At 39.5% G+C, this 22,809-nt stretch overlaps 1 protein-coding gene across 1 annotated transcript in view; it reads right to left on the reverse strand.

Annotated features, from left to right (window-relative positions):
* Positions 1-22,809, reverse strand: part of CSMD1 (CUB and Sushi multiple domains 1) — a 1,485,257-nt gene that overhangs the window by 406,314 nt on the left and 1,056,134 nt on the right. Inside the window, exon 8 of the mRNA XM_036898253.2 lies at positions 7,859-7,946. Within this exon, the coding sequence (XP_036754148.2) occupies positions 7,859-7,946 (88 nt within the window). The remainder of the gene's footprint in view (positions 1-7,858; positions 7,947-22,809) is intronic.

The raw sequence follows: 22,809 nt of genomic DNA on the forward strand, positions 1-22,809 counted from the left end.
TTTTTTTCTTTTTATAGAGACAATTTTTAGACTCATCTCCTCAAGCTGTAAGGCAACTGAGCACCACTAAAAGTGCATTAGCGGGTAGATGGATCTCTCCAGCCCAAGGATAGAAAAGAAACCAGTTATTTCACAGGAGTTTTAGATTCTATGTGTAAGCAAGAGCACAACAAAGACCCCTAACAGCTGTCGGCACGTCAGGCGCTCTGAGGGGGTGAGCGCAGCAGGGCCTGCAGAGGGCTTCGGGCGGCCAGCGGCCCTCACAGGGCAGCCCTGGGAAGCGGGCAGTAGAGAAACATGTGAACTTGTCCAGCAGGAAATTTCATTTACATCTTGAGTATGATTCATGGGAATCAGCTTTTACCAAACAAGAGGACTTATTTGTCTGGCAAAGTAGAAAACCTAAGTCTCATATTCACCACCCACCCAGTCCCACAGAGTCAGAAGGTATTTCCACACGATGACAAATGGTACACAGGTGCATTTGGGGAGGAGCGGGTGGGGAGGGGAGAGGGGACTGGGAGGCTGGAGGATTGCTCCCCTCGGGGGCAGAGCTGGGCCCACAGGCCTCCTCCCACCCCTTCTAACCTCTTCATGGGATGGAGCCCCTTGCCCTCCTCATGACGTGTCCCTGAGCCCTGAGTCCAGCCTTCTGTCCACCTGAGGTTAGGAAGCCAAAGGAAGCCCTGCCCCTGGGACCAGGGGTTTTCTCAGCTGTAGTCTGACCTCTGCGGACTGAGTGGGGAGCCTCAGTTCCCGGCAGCAGAGCTGGGGAGCAGGACAAACTGGCAACAGAAATGGATATGTTTTATCTGAAGCATGTCCGGCCGGTGGGAGGGTGCTAACCAGGTATGAGGAAGCAGGATTCCCAAGCACACAGGTGGTGACGGGCACTCTGTGAGCTCCTGTGCAAGTCCACCCTGCAGGCACCTCAGCCCAGTCTCACAGGTGAGAAAACGACACTAAGATGGTCACTTGCTCAAGATCATGCATAACACGCATTCAAGCTGTCTTTCTTTTTACTCTAAAATGTATCATTTAGGTATTTGATCAGTAATCTACTGCAAATATACAGAGGTTGTACAGCAAATTTTTTCTTTGTATCTACACTGTGCAAAACCTTCCAATATTCTGATTCATCCTTTACTCCTTTGTTACAACAAACTAATGGACAGACAATCACGAGTTCAGGGCCTGACCCGGAAGCTGGTATGTAGCAAGTGCTCAACACACAGGGGTGCACCAGACTTGGGCTCTGTTCCTGTGGCCACGAGCCATATCCCTGGGGCTGCTGCTAACCAGAGCCATCCCTCCGAGAGCCTGGGCAGGGACCCACCCACCACCCAGGCACTGGCTGGACTGGGAATTGATGTTTTCTTATTTGATGAGCAAGAACAGTTTGAATAATTCAATAAGCTCTCTGTAACAATGAGGATGACACATCTATATTTCTTCTTCTTGTCAAGATTAGCAACAATGTACATAAACTATCTAGCAAATTGTAGGGACTCAGTGCGTAATACATGATAAGAAGAAAAAATAGTAACTATCTTCTTTGGAATAATTATATTCCTGAAAATTTACCTGTAAATCAAAATCTGCATGTTGAATCAACATTTAGCATTCGCTTACAATATGCAAATATAAATGCATTCCTTACAAAAAAGTAAAAATAAACGATTTAACTAACGTGTACTGAACCCCAACTGTGAGCCAAGGGCATGCCAAGTGCAGGGCATACAACGATGAACTCCCATTTTCTTATGGAGGTTATGCTCCTGTGGGGGCAGAGATAGTAAACCTGCATGATGTGTACTAATTAAACCTGTTAACACAGACACGTACCTAATTTTTAGTGCTGGTCAGAACTAGAAGTAAAAGTGGTCTTGCACAGTAGGTGTGAGGAATTTTAGTCACTGCAGTTTTCCTTATTATGAACGATTAAGGTCAACAGGAGCTTTGGAGTCAATGAGATGCAGTTTCGAATCCCAACCCTCACCATGACTAGATATAGTATCTTGTTATGTTAACATTGTGAGTTTCAACAGGTATATTTGCAAAAATGGGGACAACTGTATCTGGTGTACACACCTAATGGCATAGGAAACACAGATAGATGCTACTTTCCATCTATGAACTCTCCACCCCTACTCTGCCTCCATCCTTTACATATTGGTATCTGAATTTTTCCATCTGGGTATTCAGTTCTAATGAATATACTCTGTCCTTAAGAGAGTGGTCGATGGTAAAGAAACTGTTCCCCAAATTAACCTGAATTTGAATAAGAAAGCTTTTCATTTTAGGCTTCATTTGCTTAGAATTCTTTATAGATTATTATTGGAATTAATATTTACTTTGTCTATGAGAAAAAAAATTCCAAAGAAACAAAAAAAATAGTATAAATAAAATCAGATGAAGAATAATTTACCAACCTAATAAAGTGAACTCTTTCCAAACAGAAACAGTGCCAAATTACATATCATTACAGTGCTGACTACAAATGAATTCCATCCACTCATCTTGACAATGTTGGTCATTAGTTTGCATTATATTTTAGTCATTAGTTTTGATTATAAGAATTTAGAAAGAACTGAATTGCCTTTCATTAAAAACAGTCTCAAAAAGACTTTAAACAATTAAGAATATCTTCCCTCTGCTTACAACACCAACACTTTATAGTGACATCATATGCTAGGCACAGTCACATGTCATTTCACTTAGTGGTCATGCAGTATGTTCACAGGGCTCTCTTCCTTTGCACATGTGGACTCACATGGATTCTGTGGGCACGGGGTTGGGGTAGCCAAGAGGCACACGTAGATTTTGCACATCTGGTGCCAGTGATCACTACACAGTTCCAAACTACCAGCAGGGATGACAGCGAAATTTACTTTAGTTTCAATACAGCAAATATCTGAATAGCATGCTTCTCTTTTTCTTTCTCGCAGCTCCATCAGTGATTTGTATGCTGGGCAGAGCCAACATGCATGTCTTGTACACCTCTTTTCAAGGAGAAGTGGGTAGAGACTCTTTCAGAGGGTCTGATATTTTTATAATAATACTAAAATGACATGTCCTTTTTCCATGCTTAAACATTTCCACTAATATGCAAAATCAATGGTGAGTGAACGTGATAGTGACCTCACAGAAACCCAGGCAACAGCATCCTGCACTAGACTTCCCCACCAAAAAAAAACAGAACAAAACGACCAGCATCATGTAAGAAAGTCCTTGGCAGTGGAAAAACTTAATTTCAATAAACCCTGACACTTGAATATTAATGCATCTCTTTCAACATGGTGCTTACTGAAGCCTGAGATGATCTTCCGAAGAAAGTACATGGGAAACTGAATTATGAGCTGAATAACTGCTTTATTTATACAGAACACCTATTCATTTGAAAGAATAACTGATAAGGCATTATTGCCAAGATCAGGGTATTTGTTAGACATGTTCTAAAAAAACAAAAAATGAATGAATGACCCTTTTATTCAAAAAAACTGAAAAAATTTGTAGCCAATGATAAAATTCAAGTTGCCTAATAAAAACTAGAATTCCTGAAAATCTGATCTGCCACCATGAATCTGACAGCTTCTCAATGCTTGAAATTCTTTTTCAATATGTAGTGATATTAACAAAGGTGATGCTTACAGTATCATACTATTGCATGTGCCAACATTTGGAAGAACTCATAACTCAATGAATCATTATTTGCCAAATGACCACTGTGTGATGGTACAAAATGATGCATATATTAACCAATTCAAAATGGAAGCTAGATCCATGGCTTTTAATGTAAAGAAGTACAAAATGTTTATTGTTATGATTTCATATCCCACATTGCAACTAACATTTAAGAAAATGTTATTTGTTGATTTGCATTGTAGTATCACAGAAGAATATACACAATTACTTGAAAAAAATTTGAAATATTCACATTTTCAACTGTATGTGAGGCAGGATTTAAAAAAAATATTTTAACCAAAACAACATAGTGCAACAGATTGAATGCAGAGCAGGTGTAAGAATTCATACACAACAAGGTAGAGTGGCTATGCTAATACAAGGCAAAGTTAATGTCAGGGCAAAAAATATTATTAAGAATAATGAGGGTTACTTTGTAACATCAGAGGTGTGAATTCATTAGCAGTTTTAAACCTGTATGTACCTATTAACTGAGCTTCAAAATATATGAAGCAAAATCGGATAAAACTGCAATGGCAGACAAACATGCAATTGTAGCTGATTTCAGTAATACAGTGGTAAGAAAGTCAGTAAGGATATTAAAGATTTGAACAACACTACCTACCAATTGAGCCTGTGCAAAGTACGTCACCCAGCTATGACAGAATATACATTCTTTTCCAGTGCACATAGAATATGCAGAGATAGGGCATATTCTAGGCCAGGAAACTATTATCAATACATTTAAAAGGATTCAAGTCATACTAAGTATATTCTCTGACCACAAAGATCCCTGGAAAATCCCTACATATTTGGAAACTAAATATTAGGCCTTTAAACAATCCATGGATCACACAAGCAATCACAAGGAAAAAACAGAAAACTACTTTGAATTTCATGAAAAAGAAAACATAAAATTTATGACATACAGCTAAATTAGTTCTTAGAGTGAAAGTTATAGCACTTTTTTTTAAAGAAAAAAAAACAAAAAGAAGAGCAATGAGTCCCATAGTAATCAGAAGAAGATAATAAAAGAACAGAGCAGAAATCAACAGAATATAACACAAACCAATAGAGAAGAGGCAGTGAAATCAAATGCAGTGTTTTGAGATCAATAGTATCAACATATCTCTAGCCAGATGGATTCAGGTAAAATAACAAACACAAATCACCAATAGCCAGAATTAGAACTATGTTATCACTACTGGTTTAAAGGATGATAAGAGTATTACGACTGTCTTTATGACAAAAAATTTGACAACTTAGATAAAACTGAAAAATTCCTTGAAAGATGAAAACTATCAAAACTACTCAGTCAGTAATAGATAACCTGAATAGGCCTGAAAAGGGGAAAGTTGAATTTGTAATTTAAAACTCTTTCGTAAGAAAATTCCAATTCCAGATGGCTTCACTTCTACACAAACTCTTCCAGGGTATTCCAGAGGGGAGAATATTTCCCAGTTAATTTTATGAGATGAGTATTACTCTGATAGCTAAACCAGACCAAGTCATTATAAGAAAAGACCAAAGGCCAATCTCGCTAATGAACATACATGCAAAGATTTTTTCTTAATTTAGCAAGTCAAATCCAACAGTATATAAAAAGGATCATACATCATGACCAAATTAATTTTATCCCAGAAAGCAAGACTGCTTTAACATTGGAAAAATCAATGTAATTAATTATATTAATAACTAAACAAACAAAAAAGATCATCTCAGTAGATATAGAGAAAGCTTTGATAAAATCCTGGATCCATTTCTGATAAAAACTCTTCACAAACTAAAAACAGAAGGGCACTTCCTCAACCTGCTAGAAGGCATCCATGAAAGGCGGCTAACAGGGCTCTTATGATGAGAGCAAGAATGCTTTCCCTACATCAGGAATGATCTTACGGAGCATTTTCCCAGATATTATTTTATTTGATTGCCATGAACTTGGAGACATGTAAACAATACAGACATTGCTCAGGAAACTAAGAGAGTGAATAAGGTACTTAGGGGATAAGGTACTCCCTCCCTTAACAGCCATTCATATTCTCAGCCTGACTTTCCCCAGGACACATCAACACAGGCTTAGAGCTAATGCTTATCCTGCAGTTAAACCTCTTCTTCTCAAATTGGGCTGTTTCAAGGATGAGATACAGGCCAGCATACTCACTTAAGATACTAATAAGATATTTCATTATGGTCCTTATGCTGAATAGATACCAGGCCTGAATGTTACTGAATTCCTTATTAACTTTTAAAGATTAAGCGATTTCTCTAGCTCTACTGACCACTAGATGCAATTTGAACAATTTGGCATCATCAGATATAATTTAATGGACTGTGTTTTAAAACAGAGCTCTGCCAAATTGATCAAGGAAGTTTCTAGGTTCCTGGGAAGAATTTCAGGGATGACAGTACTGGATGGGTAATTCCACTTGTACAGAAAATGTATTTGACTAATACCGATGTGTTCCTTTGTGGCAAGTGCTATGTCAGTCCCTAAGCAGGCAGACAGGAGTAAGACAGCTTCCCTGAGCTGGAGAAGTTTAAGTCAGGTGGGCAATGGACACGCAGACACGTAATGAAGATTCTTTGTTGTAAACTCTAACAGAGTAATTCCTAACCATAATTAGAAGTGAGACACAAAGAACAGTTTTTCCTGGATGTGGGGGAAATAGAAGAGGTGATTTTCAAAATCAAGAAAAGAACACATAGGATGAAAAGCTCCATGAGTTCTAGCAAGAAAGTGTAAATTTCATTTATTTGCTTCATTGGGAGAGATAAATGTCCCGAATGGCTTCAACTGACTGCTACTGTATATATTTGAAATCAGCACCCCTCTTAATGGCTGACCCCCACACGTACTGGGACATGCCACACCCTGAGGAGTGTATATCGTGACCTATAACCCCCTCTTGCTCTGGGAACCTCTGGGAGACAGTGAGAGGAGGGGCGTGGCCCAAGGGCGGGGCCCTTGCTGGGGCAGCTTCTGCGGGAGAATTCCCAGGGGGCCCAGACCAGAGCTCATCTCCGGCTAAATCCAGCTTCCAGCTTGGCTTCTATCTCCAGCCCTACCCTGCTTCCTCTTTCCCCTTCTCTGAGAGAACTTTCCCTAAAATCACTTGAGGACGAATCCAAAGAAACCTGAATTAAAACGTGAACTCCTTTACATATATGGAAAACGTGTGATATTTAATCTGTAACCATTCCAGCTTTCTATCCATTGGAATATCCAGACACAACTCAGATGTCAAAGCATCTCAGTGTCATTTTTCTTACTTTTCAAGTCCTTTTGCTTCCTTTCCATGTAAAAAAAGACATTTTACCAAGTCTATTACAGCCATCCTGCAGACAATTCTTCTCCCTCCCTCTAGAGATGCGGCTGCCGCTCGGGTCCCACTTCACGGGGTCCCGCGGGCTGAGCAGCAGGCCACCCCGTCCTCCAGCACCACCCCTCCTCCCTTTCCATTTCCGGCTCACTTTATCAGCCTAACCTCTCTACACATGCCTCGTTTGCTTTCCTCTCAACAAGGGTGAGAATTATGAGAAAAAACACATTTCTTGCTCTCCTTTTATTCTGATTTCATGGCCTACTCCTATGAAAAGTATCCACCTTACAAGCTGGCAAATGTTTTCTCGGGTTAATGGAAGGAATGCAAAACCCTGGGACAGCACTATTGTAATCACTGCTACATTTGTAATACAGCACCTGGACAGCAGCCTCTCATTCAGCAGGATCCTTGCAAAATAATCACGACATTTTCTAAAACAAATTGCACTGAAATTACATTCATCATTACAAAAGTGTATTTAATGAAATAATTATAAGGCTATAGTTAAATTTTTGCTCCATCTATTTTTTTAAAAACATTAACAAAAACACATTAGGATAGGAAGGCAACCAATTAAAAAAAAAACCTGGAAACAACTTTTGATCATATACATTTAGAGCTAAGTTTTTAATATTGGCTCACATAGTGAAAGCCATTAACTCCAGATTATCTAGAATTTTTCAGCACAGTATGTTTTAAAATTCTACAAATAATATAGCTTATATTAATTGAGAGGTTACATGTTTAAATCAAAAGGACAAGATAGTTTAAAAATGACAATTCAGTCAAAGCTGAAATGATACATATGTTAGAAGATAATATGCTTTCCAAATAATTACTTTATATCCTACCTGAAGTCAGAACCTGCTCTTCTACCATTTTCTGGAATCCCGGGATCTGGACACATGTCAGAGACCAAAGCCACGCCTCCCTGACTCACTGTAAGAGAGAGAAACATTTGTAGAATTTTGTGTAGCTGTTGGGGAAATACACAGAGGATAAATTTATGTAAGGCAGATTTGGTTCCTAAAATGCAATTTACTTAAGAATTAAGGCAGTTTAGTCACATTAAAATAAAACTTAATGCTTATTCCTGAAAAACAAAGACTTGTTAACCAGGGAAAGGATGGGATGCCAACGTTCCTTGGTTTGAATCCTACTTGTATTGAAGAAGTTGAAATTTAATTTAGAAAACTTATTTGCTCACTAGGATCAACTTTATGACAGGTTACAATTAACGGCATGTTGGGGGGAAAAAAAGCAGCATGGTTTCTATACCGAGGTTATACAGGAGAAAGCCCTCGTTCATTCCCCACGATCTGGAGACGGCAATTATCTACTAAAATCTATATGGAGACACCTTACATAAAATTACCTATTATACTTTAAACACTGAAGTTTGTCATTGAACTAAAAGAAAAGCACTGGTCTTCTTGCATAGGTGTGCTGATTTATCTCCTGAATCTGTTCCTTGGAGAGCCTTTCCTCCTGTTGCGATGTTGTACAATCACAGAGTAGTTTTTAAAGAACACATTTGCCTCTTGGATAGAGTGGCTGCATCTCCAACACCCATTCCACCCATTCCACCCGATCTGATTTGTCTAACCAATCCAGGCAACTTCCTCTTTCTTTCCAGGAATTTGTTCAAGTGGGTTTGTAACCCACATCAGTTCAGTGGGGCATGAGGGCTGCTGGGAGCTAATAGAGACCATCTCTTTTTTACCCTGGACCTTCCTGTATCTGCATCTTGAATGTGGAACTGCTGGAGCCACCCTGCTACAGTCCAAGGCCGGAGACGACAGCATGGATGGAAGAGAAAGAGAGAGCAAGAACTGGGGCCTTCCATATCATGGCTGAGGCAGAAAACTGGTCAATTCTGAACACCCTGTTGGAGGATTCATGTTTCCTACAGCTTAAGAAGCCCATCTGAATAGATGGTCTTACTATTTGCAGCTGAAAAGCATAGTTACACACATACACACATTTTAAATGATTCCATCAAGAGAAAAAAAAAGTATGTCTGGGTAGATATTAGGCCCTGTAAGCATTTCATTAAAGCTATGCTTAAAAACCCCAATAATTACAGCAAGACTTAGTTTTTATTGCTAAATTAAGAGGGAATTGGGATATGGCTATAACCCTTCATTAACTACAAATCTTACTAGAATATATGAAGTGAATCTATTCTGAAGCAGCATTTCATCATTCCTGGTTAATCTATATTTCTTTGAGGTTTTTATTGAGATTTTTTTTATAGCATCTAAAATTTATTTTGCTATATGGCACAAGAAATGGACTGAACTCTAAATTTTTCTTATCTAAGTACTTAATTTTCTCAGTGTCATTAAAAATAATCCAGCAGGCTGGTTAGGGACATCAGTGAGATGGTGGAACAGGAAGCTCCAGGCCTTCACTCCCCAATGGAAACATGAAAAAACAACCCCACACTACTGAACTAACTCCGTGGGGGTTCTGGAAACCCGCCACAGATCCACAGCACCCAAGCAAATGCCCAGTGAAGAAAAAGTCACATGCACAATGGTAGAAAATGTCATGGAAGTTTTGCTTGCCCTTGCCCACACCTTCCCTGATGTGGCACAATGCAGTGGGGAGGAAGTGGCCGATTCCTCCCTGAGGATGGAGAAACAAAGAGGAGGAATTTCTTTGCAACACCCTTTCCTATCTGTGGGCTGCTTGACTGACTGGTTTCTGTCAGTCTGATCTGGAGCTCAGATGGGGAATGGCAGCCAGAAGCCGTGGAAGGCAATGGTGGGCACTGCTGCATTTAAGTTCACAGGGACTGCAGCCACATAAGGGACCTGAGGGTAAGAAGTTATAGGCAAAGGACTGCAACAGAACATCTAAGAGCCTGAGAAGCTGGGGTGAGGCTTTTAAGTAATTAAGATAATTTAAAGCAGTTAGGGGTTAAAAAATAAATAAATAAGCTCACACAGAGACCCAGACAGGGCACATACACAGCAAAGTTCTGAGAAGACTGTAAATCTGATGCCAGGCTGATCTCAAGGCCCAGGGGCCCACTGATTAGTAGAGGTGTTCTGCATCAGTAGGCAAAGACTGGGAGAGGTAGTGGTTTCTTTCAAATGCCCAAGTTTTAGTGAAGATTACAAGGCATACAAAAAAAAAAAAATAGGGAAACATGGTCAAGTCACAGGAACCAAATTAATTTCCAGAAATAGTCCCCAAAGGAATACATGCACTGGATTTACTAGACCAAGACTTTGAAACAACTATCTTAAATATGAATTTGAATACACAATGTCTGAACATTTCTGAAATTTGAGGAAAAGACATAAACATACACAAATCCAAGCAGGTCAACAACTTCCAAGTAGGATAAACTCAGAGACCCACAATGAGACCCACAGTCAAACTGTCAAAAGACAAAGTCAAAGAAAGAATCCTGAAAGCAGAAAGAGAAAAACAACTCATCACAAACAGGAGATCCCGGTAAAATGATCAAAATCTCGGCAGAATTTTGTATCAATACACAATACTTAAGCACTGAAAATAAAAGCACTGTCCACTGAGAATTCCAGCCAGCAAGACTTCCTGTGTTGATGACGGAGAAATGAAGACATTATCAGACAAAAATAAAGGTGGTGGGAACCCGTTACTCTGGACCTGTCCTACAAGAAATGCTTCAAGGTGAAATAAAAGGACACTAGGCAGTAACTCAAAGCTTTGTGAAAATACGAAGATCTCTTAGGTAAATAGAGATAAATATTTAAGAACACTTTTTGTGATTTTGATTTGCAACTCCACTTTTTAAAGTTTCTGCACGATCTGAAAGTAAATACATGGAAATAAATTATAAATCTATGTTGAGGCACACAATGTACAGAAATGTAATTTGTGACATCTATAGCACAAAGTTGGGAGGTGGAACTGTGAAGGGGTAGAGTTTATATGTGATTGAAGTTGGTATCAGTTTAAGACTGTTGTAACTTTAGGATCTTCTTTGTAATTAGCCATGGCAAAAGAAAATATCTACAGAATATACCATAAAAGGAAATGAGAAGGGAACCACAATATGCCCCCACAAAAACATTAACTATATACAAAAGAAGATAGTAATGGTGGAAATAAGGGACAAGAAGCTGTAAGAAATACAGAAAACAAGTAACAAATTGGTAAAAGTAAGTGCATCTCTATTAGTAATTTTTTCAAAATGTGAATGGAAGCCATATTGCATGTAGGGGTGAACTGTGTCCCCTCAGACTTCCTATGTCAGAGTCCTGCTCCCCTGAACCTCAGAACGCGACTGCTTTTACAGACAGGGTCTTTGACAAAGTGATTTAGTTAGAACGAAGTCAACAGAGTGGCCCTAATTCAGTACGACTGATGACCTTATAAACAGTAGGACACAGACACACACAGGTAGATGACTATCAACAGGCCAAGGACAGAGGCCTCAGAAGAAACACCCCCGCCAACACCTTGAGACTTAAGAGTCTCAGCATCGTGCGAAGATGCGTTTCTGTTGTTTAAGCCACCCAATCTGCGGTACTTTGTTACGGCAGGCCTAGCAGACTGACACAGGCCCCAGCAAAATACACAGGTTGGCAGAATGGATTTCAACAAAAAGACAACACAGGACACAACTATACTGTATCTACAAGGGGCTCGCTTCAGATTTGAAGAGGGTGAGAGTGAAGAGCAGTCATATGCAAAGAGCAGGGGGTAGAATGCTGGTTGTCTGCAATGCCTGGGGAGTCACCATTCAACTGGCATGCAGTTTCAGTAGAGAAAAAGAGATTTTTCTGGAAAAGGATGGTAGTAACAGACACAACAATGGGATTGTATTTAATGCCACAAACCTATATACTTAAAAATGGCTACAATGCTGTTTTATTTTATGTGTGTGTGTGTGTGTGTGTGTGTGTGTGTATGTGTGTGCGCACGTGCACGCGCGCGTCTGGGACCTGCTAGCAAATCACCTTCAGCAGTCTGACAGTTCTACAGGCCCCTGTCTCCTGCAGTCTCACTTTCGGCAGTTTGTCACCTGCGGTGAACCACCACAATGGTCTGGAAGCAGATGATCCTCCTTCGGAGTTATTGTCGGGTCAAAAGCAGCCTAATGCCTATTCATTCACTTCACTTCATGCCATCAAGTAGGCATTTGATCACCTCACACCATCACAAAAAGGAGCGGGAGGGGAGTACAATAAGATGTCTTGAGAGAAAGACCACACGGTCACATCACTTTTATTAACACTATATGGTTACTACTGGATTGCTGCTGTTCACCTCTTACTGTGCCTAACTTACAAATTAAACTCTTTCAAAGTATGCATGTGTAAGACAACACCATATAAACAGGGCTCAGTATGGCCCGTGGCTGCAGGCATCCGTGGGCCGTCTTGGAACGTGCCCCCCAGGGTGAGAAGGCACTGCTGTACTACTGGGTTCTCCAGCCCCCTGGCCTCCCAGCCTGCCGCTAGTGCAGGGGTCCCATCAGCAGGCAGCGGTCTCCTAACACGTCCCTAAAATTTATTTCCTAAATAGATTCTGGTTTTAAAGGCTCAAACCCCACTGCAGAACATTGCCTCCACCTCATTTTTTTCCAGCAGCTGTCATTCAGTTGTCTGCTACATTCTGTCCTGCAAACCGGTGAGAGCTGTGTCAAAGGAAGACAGCTCCACCAGGGTGAGTGGCCACTGCTGTTTCTATCAGTCTAATATCTTGCTCATTTTGCTCATTTCACTACTCTGCAATGTCAGACTGGTCCAAACACAACACACAGGCTTAAAACAGTCTGCTTCCATTCCCCCTTATCTATTTTCCTCACATGGAAGTAGTAAAAAGAAATGAGAAAAATTGGAGGTACCCATCCAAGTCAGATCAAAACACTCTGGATCTTTTAAAAGATGATGTTAAAGTCATTTACTTGCATAATAAAGGGCACTAAGCTGGAATTTTGTGAGAGCACAGAATGAAGGGGACAAGCTGCACATCTTGCAGATGGCACCCGCTAACAGAAATGTGATGAGAGACTGAATGTAAAATAGGGCTGATTTTCTGCAACAAAGATAGGCTTAATGGGATAATGACAGAAAAAACACGGTGACAGTCATGTACAAGTAAACAACAAGTGCCATACACCCCAACGACCTACTCCACTGCATCATGAGAAATTAATTTCTCTGAAAACTGGAGCTTCAAAGTTGGGAAGAGTTATGGAGATCAATGTTTTCACACAAGATCCCCAGCACTGCACAGAAACATGTTCTACGGAGAGGAATTACTATATTTGATTTCATTTTATCTTTAATTTTGTTGAACTTTTATCTTTTCAAATCTCATAGGACACATGCTATGGTCAAAACCTTGGAGATACAAGTCAAAACTTGAAATACTCAGCAGGTAGACTCATCACCCATTATTAACTAACATACTGAAGCCAGATGTAAAATCATGCCAATGGATGAACAGACACAAATTTGTAAAAAACTTTCAATTTCTATTTAAAAATGTGTAATTTATATTAATGTACATATATTTAAATGACTTTTTAAAAGCATGCTGAGCCACAATTAGGATCCTCACAAGATTCCTGAGGTGTGTGCTGCAGTAAGGAATGTGGTTCATCAAATCACCCTGCTTTTTAAGGACATGTCTTGTGATTCAGCATGAATTTTGGAACAAACTATTCAGTTGAATTAATGTTACAGCAAAGGAAGTACCTAATACAAAGAAGCAAACACCTACTTCTGTGATGAAGGATGTCAGAAATACTTAGAGATGAAATGCTAAGAATGACAATTATAAAAATGATGATGATATAAAATTAAACATATAATATTGGCTAGAACTTCCAAGTATCATTTACATATATTTTTAAGCTTAATCCACATAACCATCCCATGAGGAGATAATACTAAATTCATTTTATGAAAAATGACAAGGCCAGAAAAAAACAAGGCCAGAGTTATGACCCAAATGACACCAAAACTGAGGCTTCTTTCCCTACATTTGCTACAATGAGCTAACGTGACATCAAAATGAAAGGGTTTTGTTAATTAAAGTGAAGCTTTTTACAAATATTTTTTAAATTTCTTAATAAAATTCTATTTATAATAAAAAGACACTAAGCAACAGAAAGTGAAGTAAGGAGATGTTTTCATCTGTATTCCCAATGAAGCATACACATGGGAAGCCATATGGTTCAAACCATGAGGCTTTAGTTCAAATACCATATGGTGGCAATTTTCCTGCAGTAAAAAGACCAGATTCACAGGGTTTCCACATGAGCCCATTGGACACTTCCAGGGCATCAGACCTATGGACTGGCTTGAAAATTAAATCTTTCGTGTAAGATGCCATTTTTTTGAGTAAAAATGTAGTTTGTATATCTTTAGAGTAAATAATCCAAAATAAAAGCCATTTGAATAAACTCATACTTTTTAGTGAGATTGCTCCTGTGATTTATTACATCATATTTTTTTCTTGATACTTATTTCTTCAGAGACCTAAAGACATGTTTCAGCTGGATCAACTTTGAGACTACTTTACCCATTTTAAACCTTCAGAGAGGTGACATATGTTTTCAGCTGCATAACAATCAGGAATGTTGTTATACAGAACACATTCTAGTTGGAATTCCTTAGGAGCAATACCTCCACTCTGTCGGTGACCTTTAGATGACAGACACCCCACTCTGGACCTATGTGTTTGGGGGATACTATAAACTTCATATTTTCCTGCTATAATCAGTTTCAAATAGGTCAACACTGATATTTATTCTTTCCACAGTTAATAGACTCAGTATGTCTTTACTGAAATTAAAAGGATTTAGCACTCTTTGATAAAAGTTTTTTAAAGTCTTAAAATCTAGTTGACATAATATTGTATTGGTCTTAGGTATTTAATGGAGTGATTCAGTTTAATGCATTTCTCTTTTTTGATTTGGAGGAGGTTTTATCTCAGCAAGAATGAAACTCACCCATATTACTTCTTCCTCAAAAACAGTATCTTAATTAAATGTTAATTTCAACATTTTGCTTTTGTAGTAATTTCCTTCATTTAGCTATAACAGGATTATTTCGAATTAACAGAGCATTACAGTAGACATTTCTATACCCATAACATAATTTTTTATTATTTTCTCTGTTTCTACTGAACATTTGCATTCTCCATCAGCAACCGGTTTTGATCTCAGAATAGTAAGCAAATATTTACAAGCTTCATATAAATAGGTAAAAGAAGTGCTGTCATTTGAGTGATAAATTCTTACTGCAGGTACAACAGCTGAGTCTTAAAGGGATAATTCACATAGAAATAAGTTGTCAGAAATGTATTGCCCTGATCTGTATTGTTCTGGATTATCAGATTAATGGGTCGGCAATCAGCATCCCTTAAGCAACAGGACTGCATAATTTGCCACCCTTACGTGAGTCAGGACTGGATTTTCCCAGGTTTAATGTAACACAATGTCAGGCGTCATGGTAGGGACTCTCTTTTCTCACTACACACTCCAATTTGTTGACTTTTAAAATGCTAGCAATTACCTACAATCATAATCATTTTAACCTATGTACTCATTTCTAATCACAGTCAAATATCTCTTAGTTAACAGTAATTTACTTTTGAAAATATATTTTAGCTTCTAATGTCCTAACAGATAGTAATGCACTCAATGTATTATTGAGGAACTCTCAGAAAGTGTAATGATTCTATTGCACAACAAATAATGACTGGCTGGCATTCCATCCTCCGGTCTTCCTGCCATTCCACCTCCCACCTGCAGTGATCTTCTGGTCCAGATAATGTTAATACTCTTAGGTCTCTCACTGTTAAGCCTTTCTTTCTTTAACTGTATTGCTATAGTTTGTTTTTCTGGCAGAGGGAAAAACAAACAGATTTGTTTGATTAACTGAGTAATATCATAAGGGCTATGCTATTAATAATTATCCTTCCAACAGCTAAAATCACTGTGGCAGTAAATGTTCAAAGAGGGAATATTTTCTTATTCAATTGGGAGGTTTATTTGCTATTCAAATAAAACAAAAATGATAATATGCTTGTACAAAATCAGTATAAATGACCTCTGCAAAATTAACAGCATGGAAATTTTTACAAGAGCCCTGAGAGTTATCCTCATTGCTGTCTGTCTGATGCTGTCCCATCCTCTGAGCTGTCAACGTGGACGCACACTGGCAACTCCACAGACAGACATTCCAGTGCCTCCACTGGCTCCCCCAGATGCAGACTGTGCCCTGGGGGGTAAGCAGCCTTAGCTGGGGGATGTGAAGCCTGTCACTTTTGCTCTAGTCAGATTTTGCAAATTTAAGGACTTTGGACTTAGGATTCATGAGTAACTTTTAGGGTCTACTCAATGATACCTCACGGAATACCTAATTATTCATGTTCTTCTAACAGGAAAGACAGCACTTGGATAAGCAAATTTATATTACTGTAAATAGGATCTAAATACCAGGATAGGTATGAATAGGGTCAAAAATATGAAATTATTTCATGTCTAAATATCATAGTTTGAATATTTTATATTTAAAATATATTTAAATTGTAAAACCCTATTTGTTAATTCTTAGATTTAAAAATTAGGAACTTTTAATTACCTGAGTGACAAATACCCATAGGAAGTTTCTTTCTCCTAATAGTTTATAAGTGATTCAGAATGTTATAGTTAAGTATCAATGAGATATCAACATGTTTTATATACTTCATATATTTATCACTTATGTATATATTATATAACATATTATGAAGTTATTAAATAACCATTAAAATTTATATTAAATACATAAAGATTCAACCAAATATGTATTAATATCTACATATTGGCTTATAGTCTTAAAACATACACATTAATGTTAATAAATCAATACTATTTGATATGAATGGTTTGTCTATTATACACATTTTATAAGATATTTATTAATATTTTCTTATAGTGATGCTATATAATAGAATTCGTAGAATGTGGGGTTTTGGGGAACTGGATTTAGAAATCAGGAAGTGATGTAATACACATAGTTTAACATTATAATTCATCTATCAATAAATCAAATTGTTGGACATTCTTAAAATTCTCATTTCAGAATATTTGTATGTGTAATTTCACTGTGCATTCAGATGTTCTGCAAATACATAATCAAGAAAGAGAACTGAGTTCCTGACTATTCTAAAAACTTCTTGCAGCATGTTGATGGCCATTTTGGAAATACAGCTACAAGATACTTGCACTAATAATTAGCACACACTTATTATACATGCATAATGTTTCAATTTTACAAATTGTGAAGTTACATCTCTTTAAAGAAATAACAGCATATCACTTCAGTGCTGAGACCTCAGAGGTTAAAAATTACTAAGGAAACTGTAGATTACTTAAAATCATGCTATGATTTTTATTTACATGGTCTCAAATGAATATATCAGATTGCTTTTCTTATGCTCATAATGATCATAAATTATGGATCTATAAATATGAAAAGGGTAAGAAACTCATACTAATTAATACTCTATTTCTATAAATTGTGTAAAATTTAGTTTTTATGAGGGATTATGAAATATTAGTAAAAACAAGGAGGGGAATCATGGCATGTGATGTGACTGTTCTTTGTTTCTTACAAAACCATTCTTGATAGATGGTGGAAAGGATAGTGTTTAGGCTAATTTGGTGACCTTTTTCATTCCTAAAGGACAAAAGACAACTCCTAATAAATAAGAGAAAGTAATGAGATATCATTATTAGAGGATATACACTGAAAAATAAAACAGGTGTCTTGTTTTAGAGAAGTCACAGAAGTTTAGTGATGAAAAAATTAAAGAGTACAGTCCTGGTCCTTTATTTTCCAGTTCTGGAGATTGAGCTCCAGAGAGGTTAAGGGACTGTCACAGAGCAGTGCTGGGCAGAGCTGGGATGCACAGGAGAGGCTTTTCATGGCTGCCTCTGCTCACCTGAAGCGCCTCCCATGCACAATCCGAGTAAGGATGGAGCACCTGGTGATGCAGGGTGCCTGGCATTGCTCAGTACAGAGACAGCTACTTCAAGCATTAGTTCCTCTACTTTTTCAACTGTAAGCATTTTGGGCTAAATTATCTCAGCATTTTCTTTCAACTCTAACACTCCATGAGTCTGTCTTTATGATTCCCACCATCAGGGACATTTCATCGAAGGATACTATGACACAAAAATTTAGTTTATACAAGATTAGGGAGATAGAAACCACCATATGGTAGACACAGAAATAATACAGGCTACATAACATTATACTGAAAGTAATATGCACTTTTCATGAAGTAGAAAAAAGAAAGATTACTTCTGCAAAGGCTGAGAGATATAACTTTGGAACTGTCAGTTAAAAACGCAGGGTTTAGTATCTCATTACTCAAATAAAGCTAGCTGTATAGGAAATCATGCCTTTCAACTTAGAAGTAAGTGGATTTGAAATTTTGTTTTCACAGTATTCGTACTTGTTTCCTATGGTGCTAGTTGTTGTATTTAAAAGCCAGGAAGATATATTAACATAGTTTTTGAATAAACTATGTATTTTTATTCATAAGCAGCCACAATTCAAATGATTGTTTTTCTGATATGTTAGAGTAATCAAAATCACCATGGAAATAATACTTTAAAATAGAAATAGCAAGTTAATTGTGGCCAATTCCACTTAGTTTTTCACCACCCATTCAGCAACTGAGTGCCCCGTACAGAAGGTGCTGGTTGACCTCTAGTAGGTTGACCAAAAGATCGCAGGGAGAAAAACTCCAAACAATGAAATCCCAGAGCAGGAAGCATTGCTACAGATTGGAATAGGTACAATGGAGAAAGAACAGAAAGCCACTAGGGAGAATAATGGAGAGAGAGCACCAAGTTTAATAGGGGTTCAGAATGGGCTCTGAAGGGAAATGGCATCTGGGCAGAAACCAAGGGGATGAGAAGGAGTGAGCGAAGGGCAGAGGACAAACAACCCTCCTGGGAAGCACCCGGCACACAGGGAGGCTCCTCAGGGAGGAGAGGCCCCAGAGCATTCACAGAAGCAAAACAAGAAGCCCAAGGTGCCCGCACCGCAGCAGCCGGAGAGGCCAGGGAAGACGGAGGCTCGGGTGCGGAGGCCTGCTGTGCGTGGGATCCTGCCTCTGCTGCCCGCGGAGGACCGGGCTGGAGGAGGTCACATGCAGGGGCGGACCCGGGGCGGGCGCTGCCTGCATGGCCCAGACAGACGGCAGGAAGCCTGGACACACGGTGCCCTGGAGACAGAGCAGCTGGCAGATTCCCACTGCAGTGGGGATGAAGTGGACATGGTTCTGTGATTATTTAGTCACAAAGATTGAGGAAGATGGAGGGATGGGTTGGAAGCAACTGTCCAAAGGGCGCTCCCGTGTCCTGTGGTGGGAACACAAGAGATGGACGTGGGTGAGAAGGGGAAGCGTCCCTTTCTGATCTGTTATGTCACTGAGCCTGCAAACAGCCGGGTGCGCGTGGCAACTGTCTGCTGGACTTAAGTGTCTGGATGGGGGCCAGTGATCTATTACAGGAAGATGTAATTCGTTATTTAGGCCACATTTAAAGTCATGGGAGAGTTGCTGTGATGTGTGGTGAGCCTGGAGCGCTCCGCGGCTCCCAGGAATGGTCCGAGTGCGCGTCTCGCTGCCTGGCGGGCGCCGTCCCCTCCGGGAGTGCCTTCCACCTTCCGCACACTGCCTGGGCACCGCCACCTCGGCACAGAGCGCAGCCCGACCACCACCTCCCCGAGAAGCCCTCCACGGCACGCACCCCTCCACAGCTTTCTCTCTCTAGTGCTCTATTTCATGTTCGTGATAGCACCTACTTCTACAAAAATTACACCAAGTATTTATCTACATAATGTAAGCCCCTTGGTGACTGAGATTTTTCTTGTTCTACCTCTTCTATCCCTGGAATCTGTACAGGGATGGGCACACAGCAGGAAGACAACACAGATCAGCTCATGACGGGCTTGAAAAACAACCTAAGTCGGCCCTCAGCTGAGTCTGGAGTGGCCTGGACATTTTGAGGCCAAGAAGAGGCACATAAAACAGCAAAGCAACTGTGAAAGAGCAGGAAGAGGGGCAGTGTGGAGTGCCAGGTGGACCAAGATGAGAGACATTTTCAAGACGAAAAGGGTTTCGAGCAGGTTGAAATGATGCTAAGCCAAGTAAACAGAAGTATAAAACATATCCATTGTTTTGAGGACACTGGAGATGACTGGTGATTTTAGCAAGTTCAATCCAGGTTGAATATTGAAAGACTGAAGCCAACTCCAGAGGATGGGGATTAAACTGTTCAGGGAAATGTCCCAGGGAGAGCCCTTGAGCAAATAGAGCACTCGCAAAGGATTCATCTTGAAGCAAATTGGGATTTTTCTGCTGGGGGCACTAACAGATTAACGAGTGACCTGAAATACTTATTCTCTCTCTATAACTTGAATTTCCCCTGCTCCAAAGGCATTGCTTATCTGTGATAGGCGAACAAAAGGGACCCTCATGAACAACTGCCTCTTCCTGCACTTCCAAACTGCAGCTCAGAGACCCTCAAGTTCCAGGCTGCCCCCCTGGAGAGAGAACACAAACTCCCTAAATGTGTGTGAATTCACCATTCATTTCCCATTATTTATATAAGAATGTAATTATTTTTCTATTTGGATTTTGTTCTTGTTTTATTACTACCAGGAGAAAATTTAGCAAACATTTTTCTTTAAAGTTCTCAGTAGAGAAAACTAATCTAATAAAAATGCAAAAATATATTTCAAGATAAAAACTACTTAGGTAATTAAAACAAGGCCATGATTTCTAGTGGCAGCTGTAAGTGTGCATTGCTATACCCACTTGGTTAGGGAAAGGCCGAGACTCGGGCCAACAGTGCTGGTTGGGGGCATCCTTTCAGCTCAAGTCAGACCCCGACTGTGCTCCATCCCCAACCATCCCCATTACTCTCACTCGGTCACTGAGTCAAACTGCAGACTAGCCCCATGGTATTTCCACCTTAACAAGGGATTATATTTTGATGAATGTGGTACCAAGGTCTCCAGGCATATCTCAGTTAACTGTAATGTAAAAACCTCAGACTGCGATGGGCTTGGGCTTGTAGACGGGTTAGAGCAGGCAGAACACCTTTTTTTGAAAGGTGTTAACAGTTCATTTCTGAATCTACTGGAAATTAAAAAAAAATAATAACATTAACATGACTGTAACTCGCAAGGTTCATTTCAGCAATGTTTAAAACTGGCAGTGAGCTCACTCAACAAGCCGAGGGCACAAACACCAGGACCAGGCTGCAGAGGGCCTGTGCTGTCCCCGCCCAGCTCCAGCTGCTCTCCCTTGTCGGGGCAAAGAGGGCTCTGCCTATGGTCGCCCCTCCACAGAGGCGCCTTCCTGCCTGGTTATCCAAGAAGAGGCTCTCTTAGAAGCATGGATGGCAAAATAAAGCAAGAGGATTTAAAAATTATAATTATCATTTCAGAAGCTCAAATTTCACTTTAAAACAAACAAAAACACTTTGAAAAATGAGTGCTTTCAAAACCTGAGAGCTGTCTTTCCTTAGTGAACGTCCTATTATTTGGCTCTCTAAGTTTTAAACTCTGTGCCCTGATGTATCCCATCAATAATTTATTTAATGGGTGCTGACATCTTTTTCCTCCATTTTCCTCTAATATTCTATCCCTGAAAAAATTAGACTAATAAATCCTTGAAATATGTAACACACACTCCTGTTCTCATAAAACTTAGGCAAAACACAAAACACTTTAAAATGTCTATATTGAGTACAATGTTAATTACAATAACAGTGAAAAAAATGCCTGAAAGTATGTTTATGATACACAGCCCAGAAATCCAGGAGGTGGGAAGACTCAGAGAGAGTGTAGGCGCCACCAAGATGGCCTTTTTCTCTCAGACGATGTGTGTAAAGAGCTGAGACTTGGGAGTGAATGGATCTCTCTTCTCCTTTATCATCCAAACAAAACCTGACATATATAAATACAAGTCTGTTTCAACTCAGAACTCGAAAACAAATGCAATGGACTCAAAGTGGAGAACTGTCCTAGTTGTAAATTCACACAAGAATAATATGTCATTTTTAGCCACTAAATGCTTAATTCTGAAAGTCACTAATATTTCCTAATAAAAAAATATGAAAGGTATGTATTTTCCAAATGTAAGACATAAAACTATTATCAATCTGAAAATACCCAGTTACCCTTAAAATGAAAATATCATGCAAAACACTAAGTATCTTTTCAGAAACCACGGGCATAAAGACATCAGAAGTTATTTCTCAAGTACCCACTTGATGCACAGTGTGGAACCAGCTACACACACATTTTTAAATAGCAGGCATTGAAGATCACAGAAACAAAGAGAACTCATATATGTATTGAAAACAATTAAAAAATATAGAGTTGAACCATCCCGTTTTAAGAGGATTCAATATAAAATATGCATGTCTCTATTTAAAACTTTGATAGTTTCCGATGGGCATTACCAGCAGTGATGAAAGGTGACAAGTCTCGGTTGGTCCCCACTTACATATAAAACCTCAGTCTCTGACCTGTCCTTGGGAGGTAACCTCTAAGCCTTGGAAATGTCCTGTCTGGTCAGTGTATCCTGGGCCACAGCAGAGGCTGTGCTAGTGGTGTGGCTATGGTGAGGGTCTGGGCCACACTGCTACCAGTTTGGCCTTTGCAGAGGCCGGGGTTTAGAGGGAGCCCAATGGGTGGTCTGTCATGTCTACATAACTGATCCCAGTCAAAACCTTATACCCAAGGCCTAGTGGGCTTCCCTGGGTGACAATGTTTCC

The sequence above is a fragment of the Manis pentadactyla genome, chromosome 7 (assembly GCF_030020395.1).
Source record: "Manis pentadactyla isolate mManPen7 chromosome 7, mManPen7.hap1, whole genome shotgun sequence".
In the NCBI taxonomy this organism is placed as follows: Eukaryota; Metazoa; Chordata; class Mammalia; order Pholidota; family Manidae; genus Manis; species Manis pentadactyla.